We start from the raw sequence: 20,022 nt of genomic DNA on the forward strand, positions 1-20,022 counted from the left end.
TTATTCCAAAACTGTCATCACTCCATGATTGTCTTCTGGCTCTTGTTGAGAGATATTTTTTAACATGAATTGCTAAAATTATGCTTTTACTTAATGTTAATTAGGTGTAAATTCATCATGAATATAAGAGCAAACTCACTATAATAAATTTAATGGCTTTTCATAAGCATATAGGAAAGGTCAACCTTGAATTATAGAGTGAAAGGTTTGGAAACATATTTTGTGATACCACTGGTCATAAAGGGGGAAAAGAGTTGAATATAATTCTTTATTTAATGAATTTTTTTATAAGAATAATGTATTTTCAGGGAAGTTTGCTGGTTGTATTTACTTAACTTTTTTTTAATAGGTAAAAAGAACTGATTAATTTATAAGTAGGTATGGCATATGAGCTATTTTATTTAATACATGTATGAACTATCCTGAACTAACTCTATCACATGGTGTTCAATGGAAGGAGTAACAAAAGTTATGGGATTATTTGGTCTCTTTTATGTTAAGACAGATTTCCCAGATCCAAACAGATGCACACAAGTATAATAATCTGATGTCTGTAATATTAGGCAGGATAATTTCATAGCCCTTTAGCATTTGGCCAGATAGCTGTAGGATCCATCATGTGATATTTAAGTCACTGTAATAATGTTGGGAAAAATAGAACAAAGATTTCTATAAGCTCATGTTTTATTTGCTTCCGCAAAATGGTTTAAAGTTTTTTTTTTTTTTAAGTGAGAGGGTGCATGTGTGCACACGCGTGCACACACAGGTGAGGGGCGGGGAGAGGGGAGAGATTGGTGGGCAGATGGTGGGGCAGAGGTAGAGACAGAGAGAGAATCTGAAGTATGTTCCGCATTCAGTGAGGGGCAAGATGAGAGGCTTGATCTCACAATCGTGAGATCATGACCCAGCTGGGAATCAAGTGCTGGATGATTAACTGACTGAGCCACCCAGGCGCTTTTTTTTTTTTTTTTTTAAAGTAAAACTGTTTTCCTTGAACATAGTTTCAAATGAAAGTATTTGTTTTTGGTTAAGGGAGGAAAAATATTGCTTGTGAAGCTTGCTATATGATTGGTGACTACTTTATTGTATGAATAAAGGGTTTTATAGAAGCCAGCATATTCTTGTTTTCTTCTGGAAAAATTATGTTTTACTTTGGTTTTTAAAATCTACATATGTAGATTTTAAAATGTATGTAATTATTACTTCATATGTCTTGATAGCTTTACAAAACAGCCCTGGTTTCCATACATAATAATTTTGTACTTAAGTGGTTCAAGCAACTTATTTGATGTCTTTTTAGATATATACCATATGAAAATCAAAACTGCTATATAAGTGGGCTATTAGTAAATCCTATTACAATTACATTAGTTAATACTAGAATAGTAATCGTTGGAAATAGAATTGCTTCCTTATATCAAAAATGTAAGACCCTCTACAAAGCAGGGAACAACAGGAAAATTGATTCCTTCTAGTAATTAAAAAGCTGAAGTTAAAAATATTTAGGATCTAGGACAATAACCAAAGGCCATAGCCCCCAACTAGTCAAGCTGATATATCACTCAACAGATAATCAATCAAACTGTAAAGTAAAAGTTCCCCTCACTTGTCTGAATGGCAAATTTCCTTTGTTGAGTTTTCCTTCCATTTAGTATAAAAAGCCAATGAATCTCTTGTTGTCAAATTCTTACCTAAAATGTAAATTTATATTTTAAATAATGAAACATCTTTAAATAAAACATAAAAATCATGAAACTTTAATTTTATAGAAAATACTAAGTCAGTGAATAAAACAGGCAAATATTTTTGCCCTCACAGAGTATATATCATAATGGAAGGACTTAGTGAGAAAAAAATGAATGAATGAATGAATCAGTCAAACAAACCATTTAGTCTGACAGGTGGTGATAAATGCTATGGATGGAAGGGCGCTAGGAAGACCAGGGCTTAAGTTGGGATTGTAATTTGTACAGGTTCACCTGGAAAAATCTTTACCATTAGGTAACGTCTAGGCTCACATCTGAAAAGGGTAATGCACAAGCCACTCAGGATAAACTCTAAGTGTCATGAAGTAGGAGGGGGCATGGAGTATTTAAGAAATACCAAGGAAGACAGTGCGGTCAGAGGAGGAAGAGCAAGGGAGAGATGGAGAGAGAGTTAAGAGTGGTGCTGGGAGGCAGATCTGCAAGACCTTGTAGACAACATGAGGACCTTGCCTTTTACTCTGAGTCAGAAAGCTACTTTGCTACATTGAGGATGGGTTTTACAGAGAATAGGATGAAGTCGGAAGCAGAAAGATGTTTGAGGAGGCTGTCACCATAATCCACATGAAGAATGAAGATGATGGCTTGGACCCAGGCAGCAGACTTGGATAAGAAGTGGTCATGATGAGAAGCCAGACTCTGGAAAGATTTTGAATATTTGAGAGTATTTGCTGAGAATATTTGCTGATGGATTGGTTGTAGGCTTAGGAGAAAGGGATGATGGAGGAGGACTCTAAGGTTTTTGGCCTGAGAAATTGGAAGTGTCGGGGAGACCACAGGGAAGTCTCAGTTGGGGAGGTTAAATCTGACATACTGAGTGGAAATGTCATTGTTTTCCTTTTGTAAAAGGATAAAAACAACCTGAAACAAAATAAAAATCTTTTGAAAGCGTCTTCCAACCAGAACATAGTGCAGACCTTTGCTTGTACTTAAACATATCTGTTAATTTAATCTGCTTAATTTACCTCATATAATGCTAAACATTTTTTGGTGACTGTTAAAATAAAAAACTATTCAGGAAAAAATATAGTAGGAGGTAAATAAATAAAATTGTAAAGTATCCTGATAAATTGATTTCCCAATAGTTAATACTTTTTTTAAAAAAAGATTTTATTTATTTATTTGACAGAGACAGTGAGAGAGCACAAGCAGAGTGAGCGGGACAGAGAGAAGCAGGCTCCCTGTTGGGCAGGGAGCCCGAAGTGGGGCTTGATCCCAGGACTCTGGGATCATAACCTGGGTCAAAGGCAGACCCTTAATCAACTGAGCCACCCAGGTGCCCCTCAATAGTTAAAACTTATATAAGATGCATTATTTGCTTGTTGAATAAGTATTTATCTAGTGCTCACTATGTGTGGTCCTGTTCTGGGATCAGGGATTTTGAAATAAAAATGACAGACAAGGTTCCCTCCCTCATGGAGCGTATAGCAGTAGAGGCAGACAACAATTCATAAACAAATGTATAATAAGATTTCATGTAACAATCAAAGGTCACGAAGACAGAGTAGAGTATGAATATGGAATGTGACCTTTTAAGAAAGCTCTAAAGTAAGAATAAACCCTGGAGGAAAAACTCTTGAAATCCATTAAGTTTTTAGCAGTTGCTATCCTGCCAGGGCATTTTTGTTGTTGTTAAAAGAATGTAAGTACACCTTATATTCAGAGAAAATTTTTGTGTTTATCTTTAGGATCTCAAAGGATCCTTTACCTCAAAGGATACATCCATCTCTTAGGACTTCTGAATTTCATTTTACAAAGGAGTGAACATGCCCATTTTTATTAACTTTACAAAGACTCAAATGGACAATAATAGTTATGATTGTTGCTACCTTTTATCTGATGCTTATTATATGTCAGATACTTTTATAAGTGTTGGACATTTCATGTGTGTGTGTGTGTGTGTGTGTGTGTGAAGTAGTTACTATTATTAATTCCCCTTTTAATTCCCATTATCATGGATAAACTGAGGCATAGTGCGGTCATTAGCTAGAAGGTGGAAGAACTGCATTCAAATAGACAATCTGATTATGAGAGCCTGTACTGTTATACACAGATAACTTGTTAGGTGTTATGTATTGTTATGTATACATTGTTGTACACAAATAACTACTGATGTGTTCAGAGGTTATTTAATACCCTATTTTGTTAAAAACAAATATGCTAAATATGTGAACTAAGTATAAACTCTCAAGAATGCATTTGTTGCTTTCACTTACAGTGTGTACAAGGTGAAGAATCCATCGTGGGTGGTCTTACCACTCTGGACAGGAAAGCCCTCTTACAACAGGGTTATGCAGACATCCCTTACAATGCACAAAGTTGTATGAAAAAATCTGATGCTGTAAGTTAACCGGATCTTTCCTTACTTGTTAAGCCATTAAGATAATTTACCCTCCAAGATTTTGCAGACTTAAATTGAATAAATAATTGCAACAATTGAATTTGGACTGCGGTGGATGTTCACTAATGTGTAAATTGAGTCCTCATTTTTCCAAAGGTTGATGTTTGGTATATTGACTGTGGAGAAATAGTCTTGAATCTTTAAGAGTTTGTAAAAATTTAGTTTATACTATTAAATGTTAATTGGCTGCTATTTTTGTCAGTGGGTTTATTTAACATCACCCCTACCTAAAGTAACCTAGTTATTTTTTAAAAGTGATAAGCTAATAAAACCAGGGAAACTTCAGCAAATTAAGGGAAAGGGGAAGAATAAAGTATTTTTTTTTCTTAGAAAAAGGAAAGCAAAACTCTAGATTCTTAATATTAACTTTAAATTGTGTATTTTACAAAATCAACTAGATTTTTGGATGAGTATCACTTAGGCCAGATCTGGTACAAATAGATAATTACATTTCTATAGCATCCTGGAACAATCAGACCAAGCTCCTTCAAGTTGGAGTCCACTGCTCACCCTAGACATCCCCAGATGATTAAGATCTTAGACATATTTGTAATGGATTATTGAAACGCCAGTGTGTAGTGGTTCAAAAGTTGGGAAACCCTGGTTTAGATAGCCAACAATAATGAAGCATTATGGTTTTAGATGGCTATATTATCAATATCACCGAGAGGAAAGTCAATATATATTTTATTTGGATTACAGTCATCCAGAATTAATATGTTCTCAGTTGACAGCACTGTGTAGTCAGTGTCTGGATCATGGACTGGTTTTCTGTGGATAACTCAAGTTGCTAATTTGTTCTAGTTTTTGTACTGAAACAAAATAAACATTGTTTTCTATGTCTATTATTATTTAGATATTTAAGTTTAATAGAATAAGGAATATTACCAGGGTTATACTAAAATTTTAAAAGCTACTTTATAAGGCAAAATAGTCTCCCAAATAAGGCTTATTTTGATATGTTCCTGAAGTTATACTTGAAATGGATGTTATTGATACTTAAGACCCATTGGGTAATGTTCTTGGTGTCATCCAAAGCCATCTGGGTGTTAGTGGATTTCTTGTACTTACAATCACTTTAATTCACTAAATTCAGCATCAAATATTTTACTTTATTGTGGTAGCACATATTTATCTTTTTTTTTTCCTCAAGGACATGTTTATGTGAGTAAACTTTCAATGTATTTGAAATTAGTACTGATTAATTTTTAAATTCTAGGTGGAAACTTTTTACTTTAATTTTTAACTACTTAATTGAACACCAGAAGTAGTGAAACTTTGGTTTTCATATCTATCTCTTCTAGTTTGTTGTCATTTTTCAACATTATTAGATTCTTTGTGTTAGTGTGACTTCTGTTTCTAATCTGCTTTATGTTTACACAGACCTCAAAATCAATGTTCCTGAGGGTGGGTCTAACCTTTCCTGCAGTAAACCACTATAAATGTCAACACTTAAGTGGGCTTTCTGCATGGGCTCTCTATTCATTAATCTCACCTCTTCTGCTAGCTTCTGGGTTTTACATCTATGTTCTGGCTGAACTTTTCTGTATATAATTTCATAGTCAGTGTTCACCTTCATCACCCTTAGACATAAAACACATTTTGCTGTGCTTGTAAGTTACCATGTGCTTTTTAACTTTTTAATTGCTGTTTTAAATTTATTACTAAACAAAAATCGTTATAAAGTGTCATGAGCTTAGATAACATCAGATGGAGTTATATGTTAAATGAACTGTATTTATATGGGGCATTTTGGGTGTGTAAACTGTATCTTAATTTCTGCTAACCACCCCCACCCCCAGAAAAGCCAAATTCAATTATAGACTAACGTTTAAATAATTGCACCCAAATTTCCAGGTTTCTTAGGAGTTTCTATGATACGCCTTTAGTCATTCTTACTTGAATGTTGTGTCCATTTTGAATAGAGTTACAAAGCCTCTATCATATGCTACATTATTGTACTTGATTTCATTTACTGGAGTGATCAATGGAGATGACAGTAATTTACAGTGTAAAAACAGAGCAAGCTTTATTTTGACCATTTAATTTTTTAACATCTTTTATTTACTCTTCAAAAGAAACATTTTAGTAAATATAGTTACATTATGATCTAATTGGAATTAAATGATTACTAATTTTTCAATTTGATATAACCTAAAATGTAGTAAAAGTATTTTCAAATGAGTTGGAAAAGCAAAAACCAGTGTGAAGATAATTTAATCAAACCAGTAATTGAGAAAAGTTGATCAATGGATATTATGCATAGAAAATATTATCCTTTTAATGATGGGAGGCTGTTGAAAGATTTTTATTTTTAGTTTTTGATAAAGGGTTGAAGGATTCCAATTTAATTTTCACTTCATCTCCTATGAACAGTTTTAGGATAAACTCTTTTTTTGTCAATGTTCGTATTCTTCTTGGAGCACGTAAAAGTGCCTCTTACAAGGCATCTGTCAGGGAGGGGATATCATAGTCTCCTCCTCCTCTGTTCTGGCTTTGTGAAATTCAGAGGCAGTGCATGGAAATCTCTGATGATTTCTACCGAAATTGAAGTGCATTATTTTTAGGAAATAAATCATCGTATTTTCAGATTAAATAATAGGAATTTGTTTTTATTAATGATGGATATAGTAATCTCTATTTAAGAAGAAAGTTGGAAATTTAACGTATATTTTAGGGTCCTTGTGTTAACTACAGTGTTGTTCTGTTTTATGGATAATGAAATTTTTAAAATTTTCTCTTCTCAGGAAATGGTGGCTGCAGAGAGGAAGAAACAGACTGTGGCAGAGCAAGTGATGATAGACCACTTATCTAGGTGAGAGTTAGTAGTAATGAGTGAAAGAAACCATTCAGAAAGTTTTCATTAAATTTTTTTTTATCTTTAGTCAACCAACAGGTGGCTAACTCCAAGGTTCCCACATGTTCTCCGTTCACTACACTCACAATGTTTTAGTGATGGGTTTTTACATCAGTCCTTGGCCAGTAGAAAGACCCAACAGTTGTCTTTGTTAAGTATTTTTCTCTAAATAACTTAAGTATTTACTTCATGACAACTTAATGGCCATTTCAAAAAAAATAATATGCCTAGAGTAAAAGAAAAATATTTTTACTTCATTCTTAAATAGCCACAGTTGCTTGTATGCACCTTCTGGTGCATGGCACGATGTCTCCAACCTTAGAATTGTTGAGGATGCTGTCACTTCACTTTCAATTCCACATGGCACTTGCTGTTCATCATGGCAACTGTAGAAAAACCAGCCCAGCAAACGTTTGACCTCACTGAAAGAGTGTAGCATGATATCTTGGTGAAACTGTGAATTACTTTAAGCTAATAGTTATGTAGTCTCCAACAAATACCATGTGTCACTGTATTGCCCTCAAAAATTAAAAATATCCCACATAGTCCCTGTGAGTTCCCTGTGGCACCCTGGAGTGATGTGGTACACAGTTTGGGAACTGTGGGACTGTTAAAAATTTAAAACTTAATCTGAAGTCTCATAACTCTTAGGAAACTGGGAAAAGGATAATTACCTGCTGTGCTAAAAATTGCATGATAATATGTAAATATTGTAGGATTTCAGAGAAAGGCTGAAATAGTCTAGAAAGTCTTCAAGGAAGAAGTAAGACTTATGGTTAGCTTTGAAAAAAATTATTTAGGTGGCAGAAAGGTATTCTACATGCATGTTTTTCAGCAACTGTCTTGAAATAATTAATTATACTTACAATCTTTAATGTTCCTCTTCCGTTATCCCTTGAACTCATTTTGTTGATGTTTTTACCCTCACCGTGCCACTGCAGTATGTCCTTATAAGATAACTCATCGTGGCATCCACGTTGCCCAACTAATGGTGATTTCTCCGTTCTCATTTACTTGACCCATCAGCAATATCTCACTCTCTTATTGAAAACTTTCTCCTCTTTGAAGTACTTTCTTCTTTCCCATTGGCTTCCTACACACAACACTTAGCTGGTTTTCCTCCTTCTGGTTCTTAATCTCTGCTCCTGGTTCCTTTTCAGTACATGGGAGTACACTGGTCTCCATTCTTAGACTTTTCTACATTGACTTTCTAAGTGATCTCATCTAGTATCATGCCTTTAAAAAGCATTCAGGGGCACCTGGGTGGCTCAGTGGGTTAAAGCCTCTGCCTTTGGCTCAGGTCATGATCCCAGGGTCCTGGGATCAAGCCCCACATCGGGCTCTCAGCTAAGCAGGGAGCCTGCTTCCTCCTCTCTCTCTGCCTGCCTCTCTGCCTACTTGTGATCTCTCTCTGTCAAATAAATAAATAAAATCTTTAAAAAAAAAAAGCATTCATACATTGACGCTTCCTTGATTTGAGGTACCAATACCATGTTTGCCAATCTGGGCTCCTGGAAGTTCTTTCATTCCTTCCCCCAGACCAAATCCTCTTTGATTTTCCTCCAACGTAGCTCCATTCTTTAGGTTTTTCAGACCTAAAATCTTGGTGATGCTTTTGATGCCTCTCTTTTTCTCAAATCCCATATTTAGTTTTCAGCAGTCACTCTCAGTTCTATCATCAAAATAAATTTACTCCTTCTGCTGCCATCATCCCTGTTCACAACATCATCTTCTTTCTCCTGAATTATTTCAGTCACTTTCTAACTGGACTCATTGTGTTTGCACTTGCCCTTCATTGCTCTATTCTTAACCCAGTGGCTAGAGTACGTCTATTAAAAAGTGAGGCAGATCAAACCCTCCAGTAATTTCCCATCTTAGAGTAAAATCTGTGCATTGGTTATGTATTATGACAAAACCTAGTAGCTTAAAACTACAGTGAATAAATAGAACTCGTGTATCTTCAGATCAACTGTCCAGGCTAGGCTTAGTCAATTGGCTCTTGCTTTTTAATTTGGCCAGTTATGTATGAACAAAGCAGTGGTCTCTGTTCTGAGCTTAGGCCTTAAGAAGCCTTATGTGTTTCCACTTACCTTTTGAGCTTTTGCCATATTTGTGAGAAGAACACAACTTGGTTACCCCACTGACCTAAAGAAGAACATGACTCTGCAACTGCAGCTGGGCCACTTAGTCAAGATTATGCTAGATGAGCAGATCCCCAGCCAACCCACACTTACATGAGTTAGTCTAGTTGCCATCAGTAGAGCCATCCAGCTATATATAATTGGGCAAAGCAAGTCAAATGGCTAAGCTCAATGCGAGAGCATGGGAAGTTGGTACTGCACACCTATAATGAGGCCATGGCAAGGATGTGGATCAGGAGTGCTAAAAATTATGGTCAATAATATAACTTACCCAAGCCCTACATCATCTGTCCACTATTAGAACTTGGACTGCTTTTCCTACTTCTCTCCTTGTCTGTTCTGCTCCAGCCATTCAGCTCCCTTCCTGTTCTGGAACATACCAGGTTCACTCCTGTGTTAGGTGTTCTGCATATATTTCCCCCACTGCTTGGAATGCTTTCCCCCCAAGAAATCCATATGGCTGCTTACTTACTTTGCTTCATGTATTCATTCAGGAGTCACCAGCACCGTGTCTATTTGTTTAAAGAATAATAAGAGAGAGACATGGAGCTCAGAGTTCTCTCAAAAATTTCAATCTATCTTTAGATAACACTTATGGAAAAAGATTTTGATAGGAATATTCACTTTTTTGTGGCCAGTATTTTTTAATTATTAAATGTATTCATTCAGTATCTGGAAAATGTATAATTCTGACAGTAGTGTGAATTTGTATCTGTAGATGAGCTTTTCCAGTTGCCTATAAATATGTGAATGCTAGAGTAGTGCATTATCATACTGAGTTCTCAGATTTTGTGTTCTCCTATATAGGGCTGTAATCAGTGATCCTGAACAAAACCTACCCACTGAGAGACCAGAGAGCGCTCCTACCTTTCTAGATTCAAAGACAGCGCCTCTTCGATTTAGGAAAAGAACACTACATGAAACTAAGTAAGAAACTTTTACTTATATCAAATGAAGATATACTACGTTATAAATGAATTTTTTAAAAATGTACTTTTATGTCTAACTGAAAAGAGTTTTTTGGCTCATTTTTGTTTTTTTCTATATAAAGGAAAGTGGAGTTTTTGGAGTTCAGATTACGGTTTTGCCATTTTAAGTCATAGGGTAAACTTTACCCTCCAGCTTTTTTATTAGTAATTTAGGAATAACAGTTACGACCTAGGAGATAATGTATGTGAAAATACAGATATAGTAACTGAGACAATTATATGTATTGAATCTAATCATGTATTCAAAATTATTATTGCTTACAAGTTATTATTATTATTTTGCCTTTTATTTTGTAACTTATAAAATCTTTGGACTTTCACAGTTTTCGGGTGCAGTCCCCCTACATTTCTCAACAACTTCACTGGCAGTTGATGACTAGCCTCAGCATTAAATGACATAGACAATTGACCAGTTTCTGCAGCAATTCTTTCATATTTTCAGACTGCTGTAAATGCCAAAAAGTTCTTAGAACCATTATTTATTTTTTGTCTCATTCTTGTTTTCCAGAAGACTATTTCCATATCTTTAAATATTCAAAGATATCATGTATCAATTTCCTATGGTTGCTGTAACAAATTACCACAAACAATATTTAAAACAACACAAATTTATTTTCTTACAGTTCTGGAGGTCAGATGCCTAAAATCAAGGTGTTCATGAGGCTCCATTCCTTCTGGAGGCCTCAGGGGAGAATCTATTTCCTTTCCTCTTTCAACTTCTAGAGGCTTCCTTTATTCCTTGGCTCATGGCCCCTCCCTGCGTGTTCAAACCCAGCAACAGCTGTGTTTTATCACTCTGATCCTTTTTTTTTTTTTTTTAAAGATTTTATTTATTTATTTGAGAGGGAGTGGGAGAGCAAAAGCATGAGCAGAGGGAGACTCAGGGGCGTTTCAGAGATGATGGGACTTTAAAGGTCACTGGAGCCAAATTTCTACCAAAAGCTTGAATCGCTTCTATAACATATTTGATTACTGGTTGTCCAACTTCTTCAACTTTCTCAGTGAATGGAAACCCACTCTCACTAAGCCCCTCATTTTTTTTTTTTTTTTTTTTTTGGTTAAAGATTTTATTTATTTATTTGTCAGAGTGTGAGAGAGAGAGAGAGCATAAGCAGGGGGAATGGCAGGCAGAGGGAGAAGCAGACCCTCCGCTGAGCAGGGAGCCCATCACAGGGCTCTATCCCAGGATTCTGTGATCATGATCTGAGCCGAAGCCAGACACTTAACTACTGAACCACCCAGGCACCCCTCTGACATTCTTCTTCTATAGTCAACATATCCCTCTGCTTTCTTCTCATAAAGACCCTTGCAATTGCTTTGAATCCAGCTGGATAATTCCAGATAATCTCCTCATCTCAAGGTATTGAATTACATATGCAAAGTCCCTTTTACTGTACCATGTAATTGTAACGTATTTACATGTTCTGAGGAGTAGGATATGAACAACTCTAGACGGTTATCATTTAGCTAACACATCTAAATGTCTCTTTTTAAAGTAAGCTTTTATTGAAATGAAATATATGTTCACAAAGTGTACACATTTTAAGTGTACAGCATAGGAATGTCCACACACTTAATGATACTCACATACCTAGTCCCTGGATCAAGAAATAGAGCATTACTAGTACCTCGGCGACTTCCCTGTGCTGCCTCCCACTTACTGTCCACTTCCTCTACCACACCAGCTTAGCCCTTCTGTCCTGATAGCATGGATGATAATTGCCTTATTATAAACTTACGGAAATCACATCACAAAATTTGGACGCTAGGTATCTGACTTCTTTCAACATGTTCATGAGTTTATCCCTATCATTTGTCTTTGTCTTTTATCCTCATTGCCATACAGTATTTCATGGTATAAATATACAACAGTTTATTCACAGAAGTTGATGAACATTTGGCCTTTTAAGAATGATGCTTCCATGAGGGGCGCCTGGGTGGCTCAGTGGATTAAAGCCTCTGCCTTCGGCTCAGGTCATGATCCCAGGGTCCTGGGATCGAGCCCCGCATCAGGCTCTCTGCTTGGCAGGGAGCCCGCTTCCTCCTCTCTCTCTCTCTGCCTACCTCTCTGCCTACTTATGATCTCTGTCTGTCAAATAAATAAATAAATAAAATCTTAAGAAAAAAAAAAAAAGAAGAATGATGCTTCCATGAACTTTGGTGCATGTTTTTTGGTGAACGCATGTATTCATTTCTGCTCAGGACATACTTAGAAGTAGAATCACTGAATCATTTAGTATGCATATGTTCAGCTTTAAAAAATACTGCCAAATAGTTTTTCAAAGTGGTTGCTGCAAATTAGCATTCCCACCAGGAGCAGTAAAATTAGTATTTTGGTCTTTATCTTGTCTGATTCTTATTCTTGTATTGGTTAAAAGCTGGGGTAGAGAGAAGTGTTTGATACTACTTACTGGATACCTAAAACATTCACACAGAACTTTCCATTTATAATATAAATGTCTTATTTACTTCTTTTATCTTTTCAAGGAGACTGTAGGCTCCTTGAAGCTATTATTTCAACCTATCACTGTTAAATTGAATTCTGTTCACCTTTGAGAAGCAATATAACGTAATGGTTATGAGCAAGATTGGGCTTTGTCATGCTCTAATTATATGACTCTGTAAAATTTATTTGTAAGATGGGATAATAGTACTTACTTCATGGAGTTACTGCAAGCATTGAATGAACCAATGTGCATTTAAGTGATTTTAATAATGACTAGTGTCTAGGGAGTTCTTAATAAATGGTAGCTGTTATTATTGCTGTTATTTTCTTGGCATTTAGAGTTTTTTCAGGCATTTAGTAGCATTCAATAAATACATTAATACTATGGATTAAATTGAATTGAGAAGACAAGTCTTTCATGCTTCCCCTCTGTGTTCACAGACTCCTTTGGTCCACAGGCTCTCGTTGTCTGTATCTTGCTTATTTTTCAGAGACCTTGATTTTAGAAGTATTGCTTTTCAAGATCCCAATGACCCACACACTTACTTACTATTTACGTTATTACAGTTTCATTATACCTGCAGCTTTATTGGAGTGCCATAAAATTATTTGGGAAGGAGAGTAAAGATATGTCGTCAATTCTTCAGATTTCTTATTATAAAGGAGTTTCCTAGTAATAGGATGCTGAAGTGTGGACATTTGGGTTTTACTTCATATTATTAAACAGAATTTTAGGACTGGCAATCTCTGTGAGATCATTCAGTGCCATCTGAAGGCCATAAAGATTACACAGCTCATCTGAGGTCTTTATAGCTAGACTTATTCGAGGCTAGAACCTCATCTAACGCCTTTTCCACCATTCTGTTATTTTGGTAAGGCATGTTTTCAGCTACCCATGACTGAAAACTTGAGTGATAGTGACTTAAACAAGTCGGGATTTGTTTTCTTGTAAAACCAGTTGCCTGGAGGTAGCATTGGTTTTAGTTCAGTGGTTCAGTGATGACACAGCTCTGGGCTGTCTTCCTCAAGATCTTATTGGCCTTTCTGACATGGGTGCCTGATGGCTACAGTGGCTCTGAGCATCATATCCCTGCCACATTCACAGGCAAGAACTATTCCTTTGCCACTCTTTTATCAGGACAAAAGAAAGTCTTCCCCTGAAGATTATTGGCAGAACTTTGTCCCTTAGTCACCTCTAATGGGAAAAGGCTAGAAAAGCAAATTAGATGATTGGAAGAGGGCAAAGGAGAACAGGGTTAGAAGCGGCTGCCTGGTAGCACTGTAACAGGACCCGTTACAAATGCGCTGTTTACTTGTGTAGCACTTTGATACTATACATTCCAACACAAAAGTTATGTGGGTATTATACACTATATCTCAGGGTTTTTTCCCTCTGAGTCTGCTTCAGTTAGCTAGCTAGCACTCTAAAAAAGAAAGAGGTTTATAACTTCATCTTCATTTTGTATATTTCAACATATCAACATAACCTCTTTTGTACTTTATCATTTACGTCAATATCCAGTATAGGAAACTTTAAACTCATTATTGACAAATGTATTTCTTAACAGGATAAGAACCCATTCTACACTAACTGAAAATATGCTTTCTCATAAAGTACAATTTGATGGTAGGATCATATCAAGGTAATTGTGATTTTATTAAACTTTTAATCCTATGATTATAAAACAGTATTCTCTTCAAATAGAAGTAACAATAATGAGATTGGTTAAGTTTGTCACATTTAAATGCAAAATGTGAATTCAGAATGAATGTTTTTAGAAATATATACTAATATGTTACAACAATTATAGGAACTATGAACCTATAAATAAGGCACTTTAATTAGAAGTTATCTAAAAAGTGATTTTAAAATGGCTTTCAAAAAGAAACTTAGAAATGACTTTTTTAAAGATATGTGGTACTTACTAGAGGATGGTAAAGGATTTAAAAATTAACCTTTATGTAAGGTGCTTTCTTTGATTCTCTTTTAAGGGCTTAAATTAATAGTAGATTATTAATAGGTGCAGGACAGTGAGAAGATGATTCTCAAATCTGTTATCTCTGTGTTACAAACTTCCAGTCATACACAATACTGATGTTCTTTATGTATATTAAAGGTGATGTATGTTTTTAAAAGTTATCAAGTTTGTTCAGTGATTTTAAACTTTCTTTGACAAAGATAAGTATCCTTCAGTGGCTTTTTACAAGGTCAGCATTTTTAAAGGTCTTTCACTCTATCTTAAAAGTCTATGTCAAAACATTAATCTATTGTAATATATCTGTATCCTTTCACTGTAAGGTAAAGCCTTTTTCTCCATCCAGATCATGAGCAAGCCATGCCATGTTTCCCTGTAGCTTCCCATAACCCCTGCTCATTGCCACATATCAAAGGGAGTTGTGCTGTTCTTTGACATACACAATGCTGGTTTATTATTTAATTTGAAAATTACCCTTATTTGAAAATCTTTAATATTACTCTGTTTTTCTAGAAATGGACATGATGCCTGCAGAGAGCTGGTTGGTTTCTTTTTTGCTCATGACCAGTCCCTAACAATTTATGAATATCGGCAATTTGGGAAAAATAGGTATGCCCTAAAACATTGTTACAACTCTCAAGATGATTACTTCTGAAGAAGCTGAATAACTTCACATTTTTGTCATTTAACTTCTAGAACAAGTGTGCTTCCTTTTATTCAAAAAAACATTTATAGTCATCAGTGTGGACGAAGAAAAGGAAAACAATACCAACTTGGCGATTTTTATATTGTAAGTGAAGTGTATATGTATGCAAATGTTTTAATGCCAGGTGCTGAATTTTGTGGGATGGTTTTGGGGGTTAGAAAGAACAGGGTTTCTAGTTTTCAATTTATTATCTCTACTCCTTATAGAGCAGGGCTAATGGTTGATCTTTCCCCAGGAGGTTCTGCCTCCCAGGTCCAGATTTCAGTGGTCCGAATGTAAGCATATCACATTAATTCCTTCCAACACTCTACCCCTCCCTCACAATTCTTCAGTATAAGTTTGGGAGGGCTTGTCTCTTGGTACTTTTGAAGGCCTGACAAGGCCGTACCACTGGGTAATTGGCTATTTCAATAGTCCTGGGAGAATGGTCCACATCATGCAGGCTTATCTCCTGTAAATGCATGTTCTTCTCTATATGGAGGGATACTTGACCTCTGGAGCTGTCACATATCTGATAGTTAGCGTCTCCGCCTTGTACTTTCCGCACCTCACACAACTCCTGACTTGTGGTGTAGAACAAGGATACCCTCGAAGAGGTTGATCATAGGTAATATTACAATTTGTGTAGTGCTCTTAAATTATTATGTTCACATTATCTCATGAATAAAATTTAGCACTATCCACAGTGACCATCCATGTAACAAATATCTACTCATAGGCCAAGCATTGGAGATAGAACAGTGAATAAGTTAAATCAATTCCCTACTTACAGGGAGCTTACCGTCCAATGGGAAATATAGTCAAATAGGAGGGCCAGGCCAGAGGGGCAATGATTCAGTTTTGTTGGGTTGAAGAAAGCTTCCTGGAGACAGTGCCACCTAATACTGATCTAGAAAAGGCGTTAGGTAGACTGGGATAGGTAGACAGGAGAGGATAGGAAAAGGCTTCCAGAGGGAGGAGACAGCTCACTGAAAGAACAGAAATGTGGAAGAGCTCAGCTTAGTTGAAGACTTAGACTTAGTTGGAGACTTAGTTGGAAGTCGTTCAGTCTGGCCGAACTTTAGTTCAAGGTCAGAGTTGGCAAGAAATGAGTCAGAGTTCCGACGCCTGGGTGGCTCAGTTGGTTAAATGTCTGCTTCTGCTCAGGTCATGATTCCCCAGTCCTGGGATCGAGTTCCATATGGGGTTTCCTGCTCAGCAGAGAGCCTGCTTCTCCCTCTGCCTCTGCCCATCCCCCTGCCTGTGCTCTCTCTCTCTCTGATGAATAAATAAAATCTTAAAAAATGAAAAAGAGACGAGTCAGAGCTTATTAAGAGTAGCCTTATATTAAAGAGTCATCTAAAATGTATTGGGGAGTTATTGAAAGATGAGAGGTGGATGGATTGAGGGGAGCTGACATTATCAGGTTTGTGATTTAGAAAGAAAGATCTCTCTGGTTACAAGATGGGGAGTGGATTGAAGACTAAAAGAAAGAACCAGATTGGATTGAATTCTATTAATTAGGAAGGAGGTTATAGCAACCTAAATTAGGCAAGTGTCTGTGGCTATGAAGCTAATTAGAAAAAAATTTTAAAGTCTTCAGGAGGGGCGTGCCTGGGTGGCTCAGTGGGTTAGAGCCTTTGCCTTCAGCTCAGGTCATGATCCCAGGGTCCTGTGATCGAGCCTGCTTTCCTTCCTCTCTCTCTGCCTGCTTCTCTGCCTACTTGTGATCTCTGTCTGTCAAATAAATAATAAATAAAATCTTAAAAAAAAAATAAAGTCTTCAGGAGGGAGAATCAAGATATGTTGTGACTGGTTACATGAGGAGTTGGGGGTGAGGAAGAACTTTACATCTTAAACTTGGATTAAGTATACCAGACATGTCACTCTGGCCTGCCTCTTGAGAGCTAGAGAAAATCAGCTCCAAATCCCATTTCACATACCTGTTTACAGAATGTTTAGTGTCCATCCCAATGTCAAAGTTACCTCTAGCTCTGAACTGCTGCTCGAAAATTTTAGTACAGTTTATGACTTATTCTTACTAACCTGTTCTATGTTACTTGAACCCGGTGTAGAACTCTGCTTCCTTTTATGATTTCCAAGAAAGAATGAGGTGGAGGGGTGAGGGGAGAAGGGATAGAGAATGGAATGGAAGGATGAAGGAAGAAAAATAGGGAAGAAGAAGGGAGGGACCCCCCCCCAACACCATACATATGAGCTTTTGTGTGGAAGACATTTTGAAGGGAATATAGAGGGAGGTTTATACTGCAGCAGAGTAAGCAGCTTATAATTTATTATTAGACATTCTTATTTTTAAAAATATGTCCCTTAGGGACGCCTGGGTGGCTCAGTTGGTTAAGCAGCTGCCTTCGGCTCAGGTCATGATCCCAGCGTCCTGGGATCGAGTCCCGCATCGGGCTCCTTGCTCGGCAGGGAGCCTGCTTCTCCCTCTGCCTCTGCCTGCCACTCTGTCTGCCTGTGCTCGCTCGCTCTCTCTCTCTCTCTCTCTGACAAATAAATAAACAAAATCTTTAAAAAAAAAAAAAAAATATGTCCCTTAAACATTTCCTGTGGTATAGGTCCTCCTCTCCTATTTTCTGACACCTCCCATCTCTTGTTCTTCCCACAATCTTCCATTTCTTTATGCAGAAATACTTGGCTTATTTTTCTTTTTTGTGGAGGTGAAGGCAGTTCTTGTCTGCCTTCCAGCTGTTATTCTGGAACTTCTCTTTTCACTTCTGTATGCCCCACCACGGTGTTTCTCTGATACTCCCTGCAAGAAATTTTAGTGCTAGCTATTAAGATAATACTCCTCTACACATGCGCATGAGCCCACAGACGCTCATGTGTAAAAGTGCACCCACAGGTTCACTCCCAAGCATGCACCTGTTGCGTTGGACCGACTCAGAGCTCTTCGATGCACCTAACACACTCGGCAGTGCACACGTACATATGCTCACAGGCATTACCCTGCTACACCTCTCACATAGTCTCCTTAATCACGTAATGTAATCATTTCAAGAGAATTGACACACATTTTAAAGAATGGAGAGAGTACTGTTATTACAATTTTTTAAAGTAAATGCTCCAGGAAAAAGGAAAGAAATCTCTCCCCTTATTTTCAAGAGAGGTAATTCAGCCCCTTATTTAGAGTTTGTGTTTGTCCCTATTTGACCGTACTTATTTGAACAACTCAGAAATTAAAATAGTAACTTTCTAACTTTGGATTAGGGATTTTTTGATAGGAATGTTTTCACCAAAACCTTGCTGTTCCAACTAGGTTATAGTTAGTTTTACATTTATGTGATGGTTGTTGTGAAAAGACCAGGTGTAAGAGGGTGATGAATCTATTAGGTTATCAATTTGCTGTGCATCTTTCTGTGAATCAGGAGTTCTATTTCTTTTTTTTTTTTTTTAAAGATTTTATTTATTTATTTGTCAGAGAGAGAGAGGGAGAGAGAGCAAGCACAGGCAGACAGAATGGCAGGCAGAGGCAGAGGGAGAAGCAGGCTCCCTGATGAGCAAGGATCCTGATGTGGGACTCGATCCCAGGACGCTGGGATCATGACCTGAGCCGAAGGCAGCTGCTTAACCAACTGAGCCACCCAGGCATCCCAGGAGTTCTATTTCTGAACTTAGGGTGTCATGATTTCTTTTCCCCTTTTTTCCCCCAAGATTTTATTTATTTGAGAGAGAGAGTGAGCAAGAGAGAGCATGAACAGGCAGAGGGAGAAGGAGAAGCAGGCTTCCCACTGAGCAGGGAGCCTCATGCAGGGCTCGACCCCAGGACCCTGGGATCATGACCTGAGCCGAAGGCGGACACTTAACTGACTGAGCCACCCAGGTGCCCCAGGGATGTCATAATTTCAATTAAAATAATTTGTCTTTTCTTCCTCTGACTCATAAAAAATTAGAGTTCTTATTTTTTTCCATATCAATTATTAAATCTAAGATCATTCTAATTGAGAGATTGATTGGGAAATTACTTCCTTTATTTTTCAGTATTATTAGCTGAAGCCTGTGTGGTTTCTAAATATTCTCTAAATATACTTTTTTTTATCAGTATAAAAGTATACCATATCAAATATAATCAGAATTGAATTTTTAAAATTAGTGTTAGTTGTATTTCACTCTTTATATACTTTCTAGTTTAAAGAATTCATCTGTTAATTTCTTTAGGGTGCAAACTTGACATTTTTGAGTTCTGATCATTCCAGTCTTCCAGAGAGCATAAAAGAAAACACATTACTTATACTTCGGATCACTAATATTGATCAGATAGCTTTGGATTCTCTCAAGTAAGTCAAATATGCATTTGTCATTTTGAAAGTAAGTGAAAACACTATTTTTTTATTATTGTAAGATGATATTCTATCCTAAAACATTTTGACTTTAGTTAAGCTTTATGTTTTTGAAAAACAAAGCATAGCTATATTTGTCTAGTTCGTGTTCTATATTGTACTCAAATACATCTTATGTGTAGGAATAGTTAAATAAAGATCAAAAGTGTTCCATCTATGTTAAAGGTTATTAATTTGTCTGTGCTATAACACCTTTATTTTACCAAATGCCACCAAAGCAGTCAATTTTAAAGGTAAGCTATAGTATAATCTTATAACATTTCCCACATTTTAGTGTAATGCCTTTTTTTTTTGCACTAAAAAATGTCTTGGGTCTCACATGATTATAGTATTCCTTGATTGATGATATGCATAATGAAAAAATAATGCTATGAATCAAAAGTGCTTTTATTTTTAAATTTTT

General features: G+C 36.5%; 1 protein-coding gene across 2 annotated transcripts in view; it reads left to right on the forward strand.

Moving 5' to 3' along the window:
* Positions 1 to 20,022, forward strand: part of LOC111142285 (calcyphosine 2) — a 44,299-nt gene that overhangs the window by 9,314 nt on the left and 14,963 nt on the right. For both annotated transcript variants that reach the window (XM_022495338.1, XM_022495339.1), the window contains 7 exons: positions 3,982 to 4,104; positions 6,912 to 6,979; positions 9,970 to 10,089; positions 14,166 to 14,240; positions 15,087 to 15,182; positions 15,270 to 15,363; positions 19,438 to 19,556. In XM_022495338.1, the coding sequence (XP_022351046.1) occupies positions 3,982 to 4,104; positions 6,912 to 6,979; positions 9,970 to 10,089; positions 14,166 to 14,240; positions 15,087 to 15,182; positions 15,270 to 15,363; positions 19,438 to 19,556 (695 nt within the window). The remainder of the gene's footprint in view (positions 1 to 3,981; positions 4,105 to 6,911; positions 6,980 to 9,969; positions 10,090 to 14,165; positions 14,241 to 15,086; positions 15,183 to 15,269; positions 15,364 to 19,437; positions 19,557 to 20,022) is intronic.

This window comes from Enhydra lutris, unplaced genomic scaffold (assembly GCF_002288905.1).
Source record: "Enhydra lutris kenyoni isolate GAN:26980312 unplaced genomic scaffold, ASM228890v2 scaffoldscaffold7, whole genome shotgun sequence".
NCBI lineage: Eukaryota > Metazoa > Chordata > Mammalia > Carnivora > Mustelidae > Enhydra > Enhydra lutris.